This window comes from Prunus avium, chromosome 6, assembly GCF_965620075.1.
Source record: "Prunus avium chromosome 6, drPruAviu1.hap1.1, whole genome shotgun sequence".
Classification (NCBI taxonomy): Eukaryota; Viridiplantae; Streptophyta; class Magnoliopsida; order Rosales; family Rosaceae; genus Prunus; species Prunus avium.
In genome coordinates, this window is record NC_142289.1 from 32223888 (window position 1) to 32240632 (window position 16745).

Sequence of the window (16745 nt, forward strand, 5' to 3'; positions counted from 1 at the left end):
AGGAGGAGTTTTTGGAGGGGCTAGTGTCTGTGGAGGTGGTTGGGGAGGGGCTGCAAGTTTGGACCGAAATGCCCCTCAATAAGTATCACAAATTGAGAATTGTCCTTAAATTGCATCAAATTGAAACCACAGGGATCTAAAATGACTTTTTGCCTTTTATTTTTATTTTTAACCACCTAAACTTTATAAAGTGTTGTAATCCATCACTCAAAAGTAGTGAAATTGGGCACAATCAAGGAAATAAAAAAAAGGAGATTCACTATTATACCCAATATAGGAACCCAAATTATAAAAAAACCCTATATGAAATGGACTTTGGAAACACACCCAAAGCTCATTTACAACATAACAAAAAGGCTTTTAACTTCTTTTAAATTACAAAATTGCCATTGATTTCTTAAAACAAACCCAACCCCAAAACCTCATAAAAAAAAGGCCAAAACACCCAATAGGGCATCAAAGTAATTTAATAATCAAAATTCAATTCAATAGGGCCAGCTATCATTTTTGGGGTTTTTTTTATGGGTTTGTTTATAGAAATTAAATGGTGTAGTGTTTATTTATAGTTTTAGTGCTAAGAATGGGTATATGACTAAATATCTCATAAAAAAACTGGGGTAGTGTAGTTTGATACAACGTACCAACTACCAAGAACTTATTCTTGGCTACTATGCAAGTGATGAGTTCCAAATTAAATTTTGGGACATGGACAATGTAGACCCGTTGAATGCTGGGTTAATGATAAGGCAACTCTCTCTCTCTCTCTCTCTCTCTCTCTCTCTCTCTCTCTCTCTCTCTCTCTCTCTCTCTCTCTCTCTCAGAGTTCAGTTTTTTATAGTTCAAGTGGTTAAAAATTAAAATTAAAAGTTAAGGTGGTACTTGCACACATGCTAAAAATTTAGATGGTATTTATGCAGATCTCTCTTTTTTTAAAGTAAATTTTATCACAAAAAGACAATTAACCATTATCGACCACAACCACAGGGACAGACTACAAGGCATGCAATTAATTCAAAAGGCATCTACAGATCAATAAGGCTGTTCAAAAACACCATGACCAGGTAAGGGCACTAGTGGAAAGGTAAGAAAAAAAATAATTTAATTTCAATTATTGTACATGTTTGTACAATATCTGGTCAAGCACTCCCAAACACTCCCAAGCCAAAGGGAAGGGAGTCCCACATCGACAAAACACAAGAGGAGGGGACTCTCCCTTCTTTATAAATGGAGACCTCTCCCCTTCAAGAAGAGGGGGTTTTTGGGGTAGGCTACGGGGGCCTCATGGGCTTACCCATTAGCCCATTTACAAGCTCACGGATCATCGGCCATCAGCCAGATCCTTAGCCTTCGGCCATCAGCCTTCGGTATTCTTCCTCTTCCTCTTCCCCTTGGGTTTAACCCTATGTACAATGTATACACACATTATCATAATGAGAACCTACTTCTCCGTGGACGTAGCCCATTATTCGGGTGAACCACGTACATTTGTCTTCTGTATGCATGTCCATTTATTTACCGAATGCTCTTACATACTGAGGGTCCTCACCTTCAACATCCACCTCATCTTTAAGTTGGCCTACTTACTACATGTCTAGTTTTAGTGCAAACAGTTTGGCGCCGTCTGTGGGAAACGACACAAAACGCTATGTCGTTCTCCTTCTCGAGTGCTCTCGGCACCCTTGTGAGCCATGCCTTCGGCACCTCCTACAATCGGCATCTGCCTTCGGCCTTTAGCACCCTTGCATCATTCGGCGTGTGCGATGTTTTCACATCCCCCCAAATGATTTGGCATCGGCCTTCGGCCTTCGGCACCCTTGCATCATTCGGCGAGAGTGATTTCTTCACATCCCCCCAATGATTCGACATCTGCCTTCTGCCTTCGGCCTTCGGCACCCTTGCATCATTCGGCGCGCGCGATGTCTTCACATCCCCCCAAATGATTCGGCATCGGCCTTCGGCACCCTTGCATAATTCGGCGTGTGCGATGTCTTCACATCCCCCCAAATGATTCGGCATCGGCCTTCGGCCTTCGGCACCCTTGCATCATTCGGCGCGGGCGATGTCTTCACATTCCCCCAAATGATTCGGCATCGGCCTTCGGCCTTCGGCACCCTTGCATCATTCGGCGCGTGCGATGTCTTCACATCCCCCCAAATGATTCGGCATCAGCCTTCGGCCTTCGGCACCCTTGCATCATTCGGTGCGCGCGATGTCTTCACATCCCCCCAAATGATTCGACATCGGCCTTCGGCACCCTTGCATCATTTGGCGTGTGCGATGTCTTCACATCCCCCCAAATGATTCGGCATCGGCCTTCGGCCTTCGGCACCCGTGCATCATTCGGCGTGTGCGATGTTTTCACATCCCCCCAAATGATTGGCATCGGCCTTCGGCCTTCGGCACCCTTGCATCATTCGGCGTGTGCGATGTCTTCACATCCCCCCAATGATTCGGCATCGGCCTTCGGCACTCTTGCATCATTCGGCATATGCGATGTCTTCACATCCCCCCAAATGATTCGGCACCTCATGAAAAATCCTCTCTCTTACGGCGCCAAGGCCACCTGCCGAACGGCACCACCCAAGAGACATATTTTCATTCCAACGCCTATGCCACCTGCCGAACGGCACTAATGTAGAATCCTCCAAACTTCCAGCACTTATGCCAACTGATTCAACAACTCCGCATCGATGCTGCATACAAGAGAAAGCAAAGAATGAGCTGAAGCATTACTTGGCCAGTGCATTGATGACTACAAGTCCCCAATCAAGAAGTATCTCCTTAAATCGAGAACTTGGGGGACTCCTGTTTGTACAATATCTGGCCAAGCACTCCCAAACACTCCCAAGCCAAAGGGAAGGGAGTCCCACATCGACAAAACACAAGAGGAGGAGACTCTCTCTTCTTTATAAATGGAGACCTCTCCCCTTCAATAAGAGGGGGTTTTTGGGGCAAGCTACTGGGGCCTCATGGGCTTATCCATGAGCCCATTTACAAGCCCACGGATCATCGGCCATCAGCCAGATCCTCAACCTTCGGCCTTCGGCATCTGCCTTCAGCCTTCGGTATTCTTCCTCTTCCCCTATGCACAATGTATACACACATTATCATAATGAGAACATTCTTCTCCGTGGACGTAGCCCATTATTCGGGTGAACCATGTACATTTATCTTCTGTATGCATGTCCATTTATTTACCGAATGCTCTTACATATTGAGGGTCCTCACCTTCAACATACACCTCATCTTTAAGTTGGCCTACTTACTACCTGTCTAGTTTTAGTGCAAACAGTACAAACCAAATATTAAAATGAAAATAAAGTCTATTTCATGGTTACTATTTTCAAGCATTTACAAATACGGGAATTAAAATCATTTATTCTCATTCTCTAGGAACGGGGACTCAATTAAGCAAATCATTCCATGAATCAAATGGATCCTTAAGACCAGTGGCGGACCCAAGAATTTTTCAGAGAAGGGGCAATATTCGATTGAAGATTACTAGTACTGTTTCATAACTTTATAATTAAAAAATTACAGAGAGAGCCACATCAAAAAAAATTATTATTATAAAAAATACATATTATAAAAAAAAAATTAGAAATAAAAAACTAGAAGAAAAAAGGACCAAAAGGAAAAAAAAAAAAAACAGACCTTGCGTTTGCAATTTGGGTCTGTTTGCTTCTTCAATTCAATTTAAATGGAGTGAATGTGGACTCTCTTTATATTAAATTATTAATAATATTAATTTTACTTTGGCAGTGGGTTCCTATCGGTAGAATATAAGGCTTTATCCCTATTTTTTTTCATTGCCTTGGTCCAAAACGACATCGTTTTGGCCAGGGACTTTTTAAAATTAAAAAAAGCAAGCGTGTTGTACTGCACACAACAGCCCAACAACACAGCATCACAGCAAACAAAAAGCAGTTTCGCAGAGGCATTTCCTTGAGCAGATTGTGGGCACTTCCATGGCAGAGCTAAGGGGCAAATTCCACAACCTCCAAAGCTCTTTCCGGCGAGGGGAGGTGCATATGCACCTCCTTGCACCTCTGTAGGTCCGCCTCTGCTTAAGACCATCTACAATCATGCTCTCTATTTTTTAGTTAAAATTTAGCTAAAAAATATAAAAATTATTTTAGGAGCTCTCTATAAAATTTTAACTTCAATCATACTCTCTGATTTAGGAAGTCATAAATGCTATAACTCTTTTTTAATTAGTCAATCTCTCTCTCCTCCATATTTTAGGAGGTGGATAGGAAGCATGGTTGAAGTTGTATATTTCCCATTCCTCTCTAAAATTTGTCTAAGAATGTGATTTAAGGAGCCCATTATAGATGTTATAACGAGGTTACAAACTAAACTCACCGTTACTTTTCAGTAATAAATTTTTTGGCATCATCACCATCTGGGCTTTTAGGCTTAGAAACACACTTGCTGGACTTGACTTAACATACAAATTGGGCTTGGTTTAGACCCAAATGCATGAAGCAAATCTTATTGCCTTGTAATCAGACAGCAAGAAATGAGAGCCCATGTCCTTTCCCTTACCATGTGGCAAGCTTTCACTGTATGCATCTCTCCCACGGTCCTATAACCTATAGTGTGTCAGATTTTCTCTCTACAATTAGATAGATCAGCCCCTTTTGCTTTAATCACCTTTTCAGAGCTTACAGCAACTCATTTCCCAAAATAAATCCCCAAAAACCAACACTAGAAATAGATACATACATACAATCTAAAATTCCCTCAATTATTTTTTCTCCACAGCCATCAAAAACCAGAGAAAATAAAACAAAAAATGCAGTCCATGTTAAACCTCCATGGCACCTTTGGCCTTCCTGTGTGTGTTTCGGGGATAACCCATCATAGTCTCACCTTCTCTAAGGAGTATATTTTCATCTCTCTCTCTCTCTCTCTCTCTCTCTCTCTCTCTCTCTTGAATATGTGTTTTTGGTTTTTATTCTTTTTTCTTTTTGTGGGTGGTTTTGTTTTAGGATGGCAGATCATGATCGCAGAAGGGAGGCCATGAAAAGGCAGAGATCACAAGCCAGAGCAGAGCTGCATGCAAATCAAGAACTGGGTTTTGAGAGAAGCAGTGGAAGAGTGGGAGAACAGATCAGGGAAGGTGGGGTTGATGAAGATCTAGCTAGTGTGCTACATGATCTGTGTTGCTGTTATTTGGCTTGTACTGCAAAAGCTGCATAGCTTAATTAGCTTAGCTTAGCTTAGCTTATTAATTAATCAAATATTTATGTTTTTGGACCTACTTCTGCTTAACGTTAAATATTCTCTGTGGGGTTTGTTTTAATTTTTATATTCATATCTTTTGAGTTTATCTTCGATCTGGTTTCCTCCTTGGCCGGTTTGGCTTTTTTTTGCCTTTTTTTAGTTTTGTGATCTTGCTTTGATGTCATTGTTCTTGTTTTGTTGGTTTTGTTTTGGACTGTTTCTCTGCACACATTGTCAAGTTCGAATTCTTGTTCAAAGACAAATGAAAGTTTCTAGGCAATTCATCCCAAAAAAAAGAACGAAAGTTTATAGGCAATTCATCCTAAAAAGAAAAAGAAAAAGAAACAGAATCTTTTGAGGAAGAAAAAGAAGCAGAAGACAGATCATTGAAATTACCTCAGTGCAGAAATTTGTAAAACAAGAAAACTAGCGAGTGGCAGTTTTATATGAAAAATATATAAGCCACGTATTCTCTTCGTTGATGTCCTCTCCTCTCACAAGCGTTGAGCTTTTCAACCTTTTATTAGCCACGCATTCTTTCCTTCCTCTTCGCCTTCAACGTCAACTTCCATTTTACTTAGCCACAACCCTAGAACTCATACATGTATAAACCTTTGGTTCAAGTTCAACCCTACATGCTTTTAAAAGCAAGAAAGGAAAATTTAGAAAAAATTATGTTCAATTGATAAGCCTGTTAAATTGAAATTGGTAGCCGATTCAATGATGCGGTTGGAAGTTCATCCATTGGTCCAACGTGGTTCCTAAAATTTTGAAAAGGAAAGTGTGAAAAAGGGCTGGAGCTGTGTTTCAATACTCTTTGATATTGTGTTCCATTGTGAGATATGTGCAGCACTCAACAAGTGAGTTACCATAGAAGGTGGGCACCTATGACTACAGAATTAGTCTCTCAGTTTTCAAAGAAACATAAGAAAATAGGAACGGTAGACGGAAACCGTCACTCTTTATTTAAAGGGTAAAACTGAAAGGGGCTTGTAACTCAAGTGGTTAAGAGTATTTATCAATGTACATGAGGTCCTAAGTTCGATTCCTCCTTCCCCAATATCGCTGGTATAAAAAATTAAAAAAAAGGTAAACTAAATACGGGTGGCGTTAGTAGAAGCCAGTGAAGATTCAAACTCAGAAAACTATTAATTTTATGTGTGCTAGAAGAAATGAAAGATAAAGTGATAATGTTGTGGTTTTCTTTCCTTGGGGTTGGGTTGGAACAAACAAGTGGAAGACATTAGCAAAGCATTACATTAAAAGCAGTGTGTGTAAATAGTACGTATGATGAAACAACTGACACTGTTGATAAGTAAATACAAACACCCATCTTTATCAATTTGCACACTTTTTTGATCACGCCATCGTTGACATATCTCTATCTTTTACTGTCGAATTAAGGCACCACTGATATGTACTCTTGTCCTGTCTTCGATGTCATGGACTGTAAACCAATTTTTACCATGGGGCGGCAATGAATGTGTCTCCGGCTAGAATTTGGATGGAGATTGTGATGGCTGAGATTCACTGTTTAGATAAAGAAAAGAAGAATACAAGATTCACTGTAAGAGCCAAGTTGTCGCTGGCCCTTCGAGTAGGCTGAGAATTCTGCAGTCGCAGGCCCCTAATTTTTTACATTTGAATATGATATCGGCTTCTTATCGAGTAGTTCTTCAAAATAACGGTCATATTGTTGCGTAGTGTTACTAAACAGTTAAAATATAAATAAAAAGATTCACAATCATGCAAAAACACAAGTTATGAATATGTCAATGGTTTACCCAATGTGGGGTTTTGTCCACAGAATTTGTTTATATAGAGTGTTTTTACTAATAATCAATGAGTTTAGCATTTGACGCATATACAGAAGTCATAAGAAGGAAAAAAAAAAACCTTAATTTCTAAATGGGAGAGTGTTCCCTTTTATTGGGGGAAGAGAGAGAGAGAGAGAGAGAGGGGCACTTTACGTTGTTTCTTCGATATGGGACGAAAGAGTCCTTTTGTGGACCTCGCATGTGAAAGTTCCCTCCTTGTATCCATCTGAGATTCACATTTGTGATTCATCTAGTATTACATAAATTTGAATATAAGATTTTTGAAATGCACACAAATAGTAAATACTATGTCATACTCCACGGCAGCAACCAGAAAGAAGACAGGTCCTCACAAAATCATAGAAGAAAAACCCAGAAGAAGAATAAGGTCTCCAATGTTTCTCATTGATATAGTATTTGTTTGACTATATTCCCACTGTATGAAATAGTGGCCAAAGGGAGATCAATATCTCTGAGTTAAGTCTCCCACTGTATTTCTTGAAAAGATTCCACTTAGCTTAAATGCCCATATTTCCCATGCGCATGATTAGTGTCTATGCGCTATAGACTTCGATTTGTGGATAATCCTCTTTGGTAGGGTACGACCCGTCGGAAAGTACAAGAGTGTGATCGTCCTACTATCATTTTTTATAATCAATACATGTGTAACTAGCTTATACTTTAGAATACTGTGTCAACAAACAAAATACGTGTTATGATAAAGTGATCGTCATATGATTATTTGTTGTTATAATCAATGTACGTGTGACGGGTTTATGTTTTAGAATACTATGTCAACATATAAAATACACGTTATAGTATGAATGGATTATAATACTACGATATGACAGTCACGCACGTTCAAAAATTTCTGATTAACATAGACTTTGTTGCCTTAAGATAACAAAATGGAATATAAGAGAGCAATGCATATGCACGCGTGATTAATCGTGGATATATGGGGACAAAATTGCTGCCAAAATGCAATGGCGAGAGGGTTTGGGTGGATCCCTATAAGCTATGTAGAATATAAAGGTTATCTACTTTCAAAGTTTCAATTATCAGAGCATTGTCCCCCATACTTTGCTATCCTTTATTTAAATGTCGGTTCTGGATCAGATTACTACTAGTAAAAATGAGTATTCATGCTCTTCATTTAAGTCCTGTTCATAAACACATATGGTTGCTTAAGAATAGCCTTTTTAATGTATTCCGATTTTCATCCGTTTACTAATCCTTTTTGTCAGGCAACACAGCACAAGTCCAATCCCACGATAAAACTAAACCAGTGAATGCCTCCGAAGGCCGAAAAGACAAATACCCCACATCCACTATACACTGTATTAAGATATCGCAGGATATGGGCACGATAAAAGATTTGGCATCAACAAACATGCGGCATCAAAATTCATATACCACAACAGGATAAAGCACATGAGAGGAAATGTGAAATACCAAAAGGATATAGAATCATTACGAAAATACAACATAGTTTTTTTAATACAAATCCAGAGTAGCAGAACCAATCACAAAAATATTTAGCCGCCTGGGGTAAACCGAAGTACAAGGACTCCGTATGCTATAACATCGCCGCCGCCTGTCAAGCACCCGATTCTGGGACTGGATGCCTAACAATGACGACCAAAAACTATAACATATAAAACAGTATGACCAACAAACCATAGCTATAGTGACAATTGGTAAGTTTTTACAACTATTATTATATTTATATAAGATTTCCCCTGCGGAAATCTGATGAGCCAGTCCGGTTCACTTCTTCTTAGCAGCGGCCTTGGTGATCTTAGCACCAGATGGATCCTTCTTCTCAACACTCTTGATGACACCAACGGCAACAGTCTGTCGCATGTCCCTCACAGCAAATCGTCCAAGTGGGGGGTACTCAGAGAAGGTCTCAACAACCATGGGCTTGGTGGGAATCATCTTCACAAATCCAGCATCACCATTCTTCAAGAACTTGGGCTCCTTCTCCAGTTCCTTACCAGATCGCCTGTCAATCTTTGTCAACATCTCAGCAAATTTAACAGCAATGTGGGATGTGTGACAGTCGAGAACAGGAGCATATCCTTGTCCAATCTGGCCAGGGTGGTTCATGATGATGACCTGAGCGGTAAAGTTTGCTGCTTCCTTTGCAGGATCATCCTTGGAGTTGGAAGCAACAAAACCACGCTTGAGATCCTTAACAGCAACATTCTTCACGTTGAATCCAACATTGTCACCTGGAAGGGCCTCTGGGAGAGATTCATGGTGCATCTCCACTGACTTAACTTCAGTAGTCAGCCCAGTGGGGCCAAAAGTCACAAGCATACCAGGCTTCAGGGTACCAGTCTCAACTCGCCCAACAGGGACGGTACCAATACCACCAATCTTGTACACATCCTGAAGTGGAAGTCGAAGGGGCTTGTCTGATGGTCTCTTGGGCTCACTGATCAAGTCAAGGGCTTCAAGAAGGGTGGGACCCTTGTACCAGTCAAGGTTGGTGGACCTCTCAATCATGTTGTCACCCTCGAACCCAGAAATGGGGACAAAGGGAATCTTTTCTGGGTTGTACCCGACCTTCTTGAGATAGGATGAGACTTCCTTCACAATTTCATCGTACCTTGCCTTTGAGTACTTGGGAGTGGTGGCATCCATCTGTAAACAATAGTTGATGTCATGTGACAAGTTAGAACTGCTTCTGAATAACTACAACAATGGCTGATATCCAATACCAATTGAAATATAAAACATAAGGCTCACCTTGTTACAGCAGCAAATCATCTGCCTGACACCAAGAGTAAAAGCAAGTAAAGCATGCTCTCGGGTCTGACCATCCTTGGAAATACCGGCTTCAAAACCACCAGTAGTGGAGTCAATAATGAGGATGGCACAATCAGCCTGGGAGGTGCCAGTAATCATGTTCTTGATAAAGTCACGATGTCCAGGAGCATCAATAACAGTGCAGTAGTACTTGGTGGTCTCAAACTTCCACAAGGCAATATCAATTGTAATACCACGTTCACGCTCAGCCTTGAGCTTGTCCAGCACCCAGGCATACTTGAATGACCTCTTGTTCATCTCAGCAGCTTCTTTCTCAAACCTCTCAATAACACGCTTGTCGATACCACCAAGCTTGTAGATCAAGTGACCAGTGGTAGTCGACTTACCAGAGTCGACATGGCCAATGACCACAATGTTGATGTGGAACTTCTCTTTACCCATTACAGGATTTCAGAAAGATAACTGAAATCACAAACAGATTACCGAAATTCAATCAGCAAATTAGCTTGAATAGACTATAAGATCATCACAACATGGATATTCGTCAACAAACAACAAACACACTGCAGAGCCATAAGCATAAAATAAGAACGAAAAAAACAACTAACATTAAAGACTAATGAAAAAAACCGGGAGATGCATTACAATTACAGAACTCAGTCCCTTAGATGTTCTTAAAGATTTGCAATCATATCTGCAAATCATTACAGGTCTGTAGGATCATCACTGTTTCCAACAAATAACAACTCACAACTATAATCTCAAAAAGAAATATCTCATTTTTGTAATCTCAAAAAAATACGTAATGGGAAAATATAGTTGCTACTGAAATTCCCCAAATCAACAAGAGTAAAAAAATTTAAGGGATATTTTCAAAAAGCAACACCTATTACTATGGCTTCAAGGGAACGAGTCACATGGAACTGATCAAATCCACAAACCAGATAATGAAGCATAATAACAAAAGTGATTAATATTTTACAAAAATATAGGGACAGAGTATATAATAATACCAAACCATCATTCAGATACATGATTGTACTTCATCAAAATATAAACAAATATTAAAACAAAATATTTTTCTTTTTTTCCAAATCCTAATTATAGAGGCATGAGATCGGATTGAACAGAACCACAATCAAAAAACAAAATCAGATGGAAAAAAAAAATTCCCAAATATGATCAGAAAAACGAAACACCTAAAACCCACATGCAGTTTATACGAAAAAAACTGATCTAATCACAAACACCAACAAAACGCAGTTCACAAATTCTTCAGTTCAACAAACAACAAACAAAAGGAGAATTTTTCAAAAGCTTTCGAGACATGAACATCTAAAAAGAATTAGAGCTAAATCGGAGAAATAGAATCGCAACTGAATTTATTAAATAAATAATAAACGCTGTAACAAAGAGACAAAGATTTGAACCTGAAGAAACGGACGAGAAGAACTGGAAAAAGATTCAGAGGTCTCCCTCGCTGACTTTGGTGTGAAGAGCAGAGCAGAGGATGAGGATGAGAAAAGTAAGAGGAGCTTGTGAGTTTTTAAATAGAAGCCAATGTGCTTCACTGTGGTTAGGTTTTCATTCTCCGCCCTTGGATCTTGGGGGATTTGATCTAACGGCTGTAGTGTTTACTTGCGACTTAGGCTGCTGATGTCGTCATCCATCACGTGTCATAAAAATAAAAATATAAGTAGCACCAATTGATCGAGGAAAAAAACAACACCACTCTTTGCATTTTTGCATTGCAGTGATATCTCACTCATTACTCTTTTGCGCAAGTATAGTGATTTTCATACTCTTGTGTTGCCCATTTGTATTCCTTCTTTTATTTTTATTATTTGATTCTCGTTATTTTATGGAGTAATTATTTGATTCTCATTCTAATTACTCAATAAAACACAAGATTATAAAAGGAATAAGTACAAATGAATAAAATGATAGTGAGAAACCGACACGTGACACAACAATTACACCCACGTATATCCAAATAAAAAGAACCAGAGAATAAAGAACTATCATTCAAACACCTCGGAGAACAGGAAGCTTGAAAACAAGTGTCTTAAACCGAGAAGAATTGAGACCTTTAGTGAACAAATCAGCGACAATATAATTAACATTCAACTCACCACGAACCACTTTCTCTCGAACATAGTGGTAGTCGACTTCTAAATGCTTCGTCCGAGAATTAATAAAAGGGGATTGGAAGCAAGAGCAATGGAAGAAACATTATCACACCATATGGGAGGCATATGTAAGAAAATACACATATCTCGAAATAAGGAGCGTAACCAAGATAACTCAGGAGCAATATAAGCTAATTGCATGTACTCAACATTTGTACTAGAACGTGAAACAATCTTTTGCTTCTTTGAGCTCGAGAAAATTAAATTAGAACCAAAATAGACACAAAACCACCAGTAGAATGTCATGTATTAGGATCCCCTGCATAGCCAGCATAAGAATAAGCATTTAATTCAAGCTTGCCAACTTGATACTGAAGCCCATGATCATATGTGACCTTTATATATTGCATAATGCGTTTCACAGCCTGACAGTGCACTATTGTAGGTGAGTGCATGAATTGGCAGACTTGGTTCACAACATAAGACAAGTCCAGCCGAGTAATACTGAGGTATTGTAAGGCAAATTATTAGAAATCGAATTCATTTTGTCCAAAAAGTCAGCATTTGACATATCTCCCTTAATAATACACAACAACTCATTTTGCAAGTGTAAAATCCGATTATGTGAGGTGAACGCATAACGACGCTCCAACGATTGCTAAGTCTGGCTTGAAGTGGGGAAAGATCGACAATAGCCAATACTGCCGGACTCAATGAGTTGTTGATCCAACTGAGAATGGTCTGATCTTGTTGCTCCCAATAAAGATAAACAGGATTCAATAAAGAAGTATTTGTTGCTAAAAGATGCTTGGGAGGACATGGCACCGAGCCATCAACATAGCCAAAAAGATCACTACTGCGAAGAATGGGAGATATTTGAGCCAACCAAAGTGGATGGTTGGTTTTGTTGAACTTGATGGTAATAATAGTGGAAATTGCAGGTGGATTAGCATGGGTGGGTGTGGCAGAATTGTTGGTTGAAGGTGATGGTGGGTTTGCATCATTGGTGCAAGCAGGAGCAGCACTTGAGTTGTTGGTAGCTATGAGAACATAAAAAAAAAATTAACACGTCATTAGACTAGAGGCTCTGGATACCATATAAGACTTCGAAATGGCATGAAAGCTTGTGTTGAGGCCCAAAAAATCCAGGGTTGGGCCCAAATAAATTCTCAGCCCAGTGTGATACCTTACTGAGAAGAAACCCAATTCGGGCACGCAGAAGTCTGTCATGCATGCTCACACGAGTCACGATCCACGTGCCATGCCAAATAAACATACAATCTGTCATGCTAAGAATCGAAATGAGTCTATTAAATGCACTGACTCTATGAGCCCATGCTAATTATCCCGTGAAGCATCATATCCTTTTCCAAAGGCGATAAAATTAAAGCATGCCAAGCGACATGCCATGCCAAGCGGGAAATTATTATTTCACACCCAACCACGCTACAAGCCTAAGTGGGCCCAAGCCACTCAAATGCCCGGGACTTGCTTGAGTGGGTTGTGGTATGGATGGTAATAAGTTGTCATGAGGCCCATTGATGGACCAAGAAATGGAGGTTCGGGTCGCTTGGGAGCCTCGAAACTCATGCCCATTTCTTAGGCCCAAAAATATGGGTAAGCACAAGAGAGAAAATATCCCAACCCAAAAAGCCCAACCAAAATGGCCCACTAAAATTAACCAATATAGCCCAAAACTTGAGGAGATTAGCCCATTTGTTTGGTAGGTTGACTTGCCATCTTAGAAAGCACATACAATTAGAAGTAAGAAGTAGCAAAGGCTTCAGCATTTGGCTGAAAGACAAAGCCACGAAGACCACGTAGGTTGCTGGGAGGGAAGGAACAAGTTTTCAAGCGAAACATCCAAGGGACCAAAGATATTGGCGCGAGCCACCCTTCGAACCAGCATGTATACCCATTTCTTTCCCTCTTCAGATCTAACCATGAAGGAGGGAAGGGAAGAGAGGAAGAGGGATATTTAAAAATAGGAATTTTTCACTGGGGCAGCTGCGGGAAGGGACCTTGAGCTCCCAAAATCCCTAATTTTGTGCAAAGGAGCAGAGTAGATTTCACCAAAATAGGATGATTGAAGGGATGAGGGGAGAAAGGAAGGAAAAGAGTTGGCAAAATGGGATGGAAGCCATTAGGGTTTCTTGGAAAAAGATGGCTTCCAGTGACTATAAATAGGGCCTTTTCTACCCAACAAAAATCATCCACAACCAGAGAGCAAGCTTCCTCTCTTACTTTCAAAACTAACAATTTTCGTGCTTAATTAATCTCCTTCCTTAGTTTTCCTTCTTGCCATGTTGTTCTAACACTTGACAGAACCACTGTCAAGCTGCTGGAAAAAGCACTCAAGCCACCCTTTTCTTTCTTTCCTTCATTCCCCACCAAACCTCTCTTCAAAATCCTCTCTCCTATCTTAATGCCCATCTTTCCCCAAGAACACTTAATTTTCTCTTTAGTGCTAAACTCATGGCAACTTTGCTCCCATGCCACAAGCCTCTCATGCCATGCTAAGATTCTACATGTAAGTGTTGCATTCCTAAAAGGACAAAAATTAATGTGCAAACAACCAATTAAAAATACCCGCAAGTGCACGAATCTATTGAGGTATAGATTATGTAAGTACGGGGTCGATCTCACGAAGAACTTGTCGGCTTCCTATAAGTTCTAACTTGAGTACGTAAAGAACACTAATTTAACACACCACAAATGCACAAATGCAAATTGAAAACTAAAAATGAGTAAAGAAATGTAAAAGAAGTGAAACAACACAAGAAACCAAAGAAAAACAGAAACAGCACTTTCTATCACCCTTTTATCACCTATTTATCACCTGTGAACAGTGCTATGAACAGGGTCGTGAACAGTGAAAATGAACAGTGCGACCGGTCGTGAACAGTGATGACCGGTCGTTTTTGGGCAGATTCGTTTCTCTGTTTTTCCAGTTTCAACCTCTGTCTAGTGTTTTGCTTATAACTTTCCAACCATTTATCCAAATTTTATGTTTTTTATACGGTTGGATTCAGCACAGAACATGGAAGAACACATCGCGGACCAAAAGTCCAAAACAATTACAGAAACAAATAAAATTCAGTAACAAAGACACATAACGTGTCGAACACACAACTCACACACACATTGGGGGGGGGGGGGGGGGTTTGATTTCAAGTGACCTATTTCTATTGCAAGAAAGTAAATGGACTTTGAATTTAAATGAGAATGGCAGAGATGAATTATCAAATTATCAAATTAAAATGTAACAAGCACTAGGGTTTCGGAATCCACCCTAAACAATTCTACCTATGTTCATGAATACTCAAGTGATGAACTCTAAACATGTTGATGAAGATGTTCGCAATCAAGACCATGGGTCGTGGCTCAAGACGCATTGATTCTCTCTAATATACGTAAAGTGCATGGTTCGTGCTACAATACTTGTGCCCTCCCAATAACCGAACCTAGGTATGGTTCGTACTTCGATTCAATTACAAGGAAAACCCATTAAGTTCAAAGAGAATATGAACATCACAAGAATCCTAATAGCATGGTGTTTACATTAGGTATTCAAGAAACCAATTCACATGGATGATTCTTACTTCATCCATTTATTGCTTAGGATAACATGAAGATACACATAACCCCAACAATCTCAAGAAGCATGCTTTCAAAGATGATCAATCAAAGAAGAACACACATCAAGGATAGATTAATTTGGTGAATTGGAATTAATCAACAATATCCAGAAATTCATACACTCAAGTATCAAAACAATAAGGTAATCATGTCTAGGGCTTCAACCTAAGCCCTAGCTATGGATAGTTGCTCATACTTATTCCAAATACAAACTCAAAATAAAATTAGAAAGAGTTTACAGATTTTGAGAAAATTGTGAAAGCTTCAAGGTCATCAATGGTGGAAGCTTTCTTCTCCACTTTGCTTGGCTGCACCTTGGCTTTCTCCTAGCTCCAAGCTCTCCAAAATCTGCTCCTAATGTGTAGAATAGTTGCCTGGTAAAATTACCCACGTTCAAAAGCCTTTTTCACTTCAGATTGCACTCCCATGTGCCTTTTGCCCATCAATTCCAGCTCAAAGATATAATATAAAACTCATGCTTTAGTTAAAGCCTTTGCCCTTATCCCCTTTGCCATGATGAAGCCTTGTCTTCACAAAGATGCCAATTGCTTCAGAAAATATCTCATTTACTAAGGTAATTTCTTGTTACCAAGTGTTATGGTAACAAGAAGAATCAAGATGACACAATGGAGGTAAAAGCTGGCCAATTTCGGATTTCAAGAGCTGTGGTAACATGCTGGATTGGTTGGATAGGCAATACTTGTCCAATGGAGCTCAAATTTGGATATGTTGTAGTCAACATCCATTGGAACAAGTTTCATGATGATCTTCACCTCATCCGAGCACCAGAGCATGTTGATCCTAGGCCAAGAAGTTGACCTACGAAAATAAACAAAAACAGAATTTATAACCAATAATGCATTTTTAGCTCATTTTTATTATAACCAAGGTAAAATCTAAGAAAACACAAAAAGGAAGTAAAAAGCTATAAAATGTCAAGAACTAACTCAAAATAATAGGTGAATAACATGAAAAATCATGTGGGAAAATGAACCGAACAGTAAGCACTAAAAAACTATCTGTAAGCAGCCATTATTTTTGTTGGTGAAGGTAACCAAGGTGTTTCCTAAGGCTTTACTATCCTTTCGAAACATTTTGGGGTCTGATCTTTGAACTCAGATATAGGGGATATTTTCTTCAGTTTGCTCCTTAC

At 39.6% G+C, this 16745-nt stretch overlaps 2 protein-coding genes and 1 non-coding gene across 3 annotated transcripts; 1 reads left to right on the forward strand and 2 right to left on the reverse strand.

Moving 5' to 3' along the window:
• The first annotated feature begins 4598 nt into the window (after positions 1-4598).
• Positions 4599-5340, forward strand: LOC110771200 (uncharacterized). The gene is made up of 2 exons (XM_021975459.2): positions 4599-4887; positions 4995-5340. The coding sequence occupies exons 1-2, from the start codon at positions 4799-4801 to the stop codon at positions 5203-5205; spliced, it is 300 nt and encodes a 99-aa protein (XP_021831151.1). The 5' UTR covers positions 4599-4798; the 3' UTR covers positions 5206-5340.
• Positions 5341-8493: 3153 nt separating this feature from the next.
• On the reverse strand, positions 8494-11410 carry LOC110771043 (elongation factor 1-alpha-like). The gene is made up of 3 exons (XM_021975283.2): positions 11255-11410; positions 9804-10286; positions 8494-9698 (listed from the first exon to the last, which is right to left on the reverse strand). The coding sequence occupies exons 2-3, from the start codon at positions 10263-10265 to the stop codon at positions 8817-8819; spliced, it is 1344 nt and encodes a 447-aa protein (XP_021830975.1). The 5' UTR covers positions 10266-10286; positions 11255-11410; the 3' UTR covers positions 8494-8816.
• LOC148294049 (small nucleolar RNA SNORD25) lies at positions 10475-10558 on the reverse strand. The gene has a single exon (XR_015836951.1). It is a non-coding gene; the product is annotated as a small nucleolar RNA SNORD25 (small nucleolar RNA).
• Positions 11411-16745: the final 5335 nt, after the last annotated feature.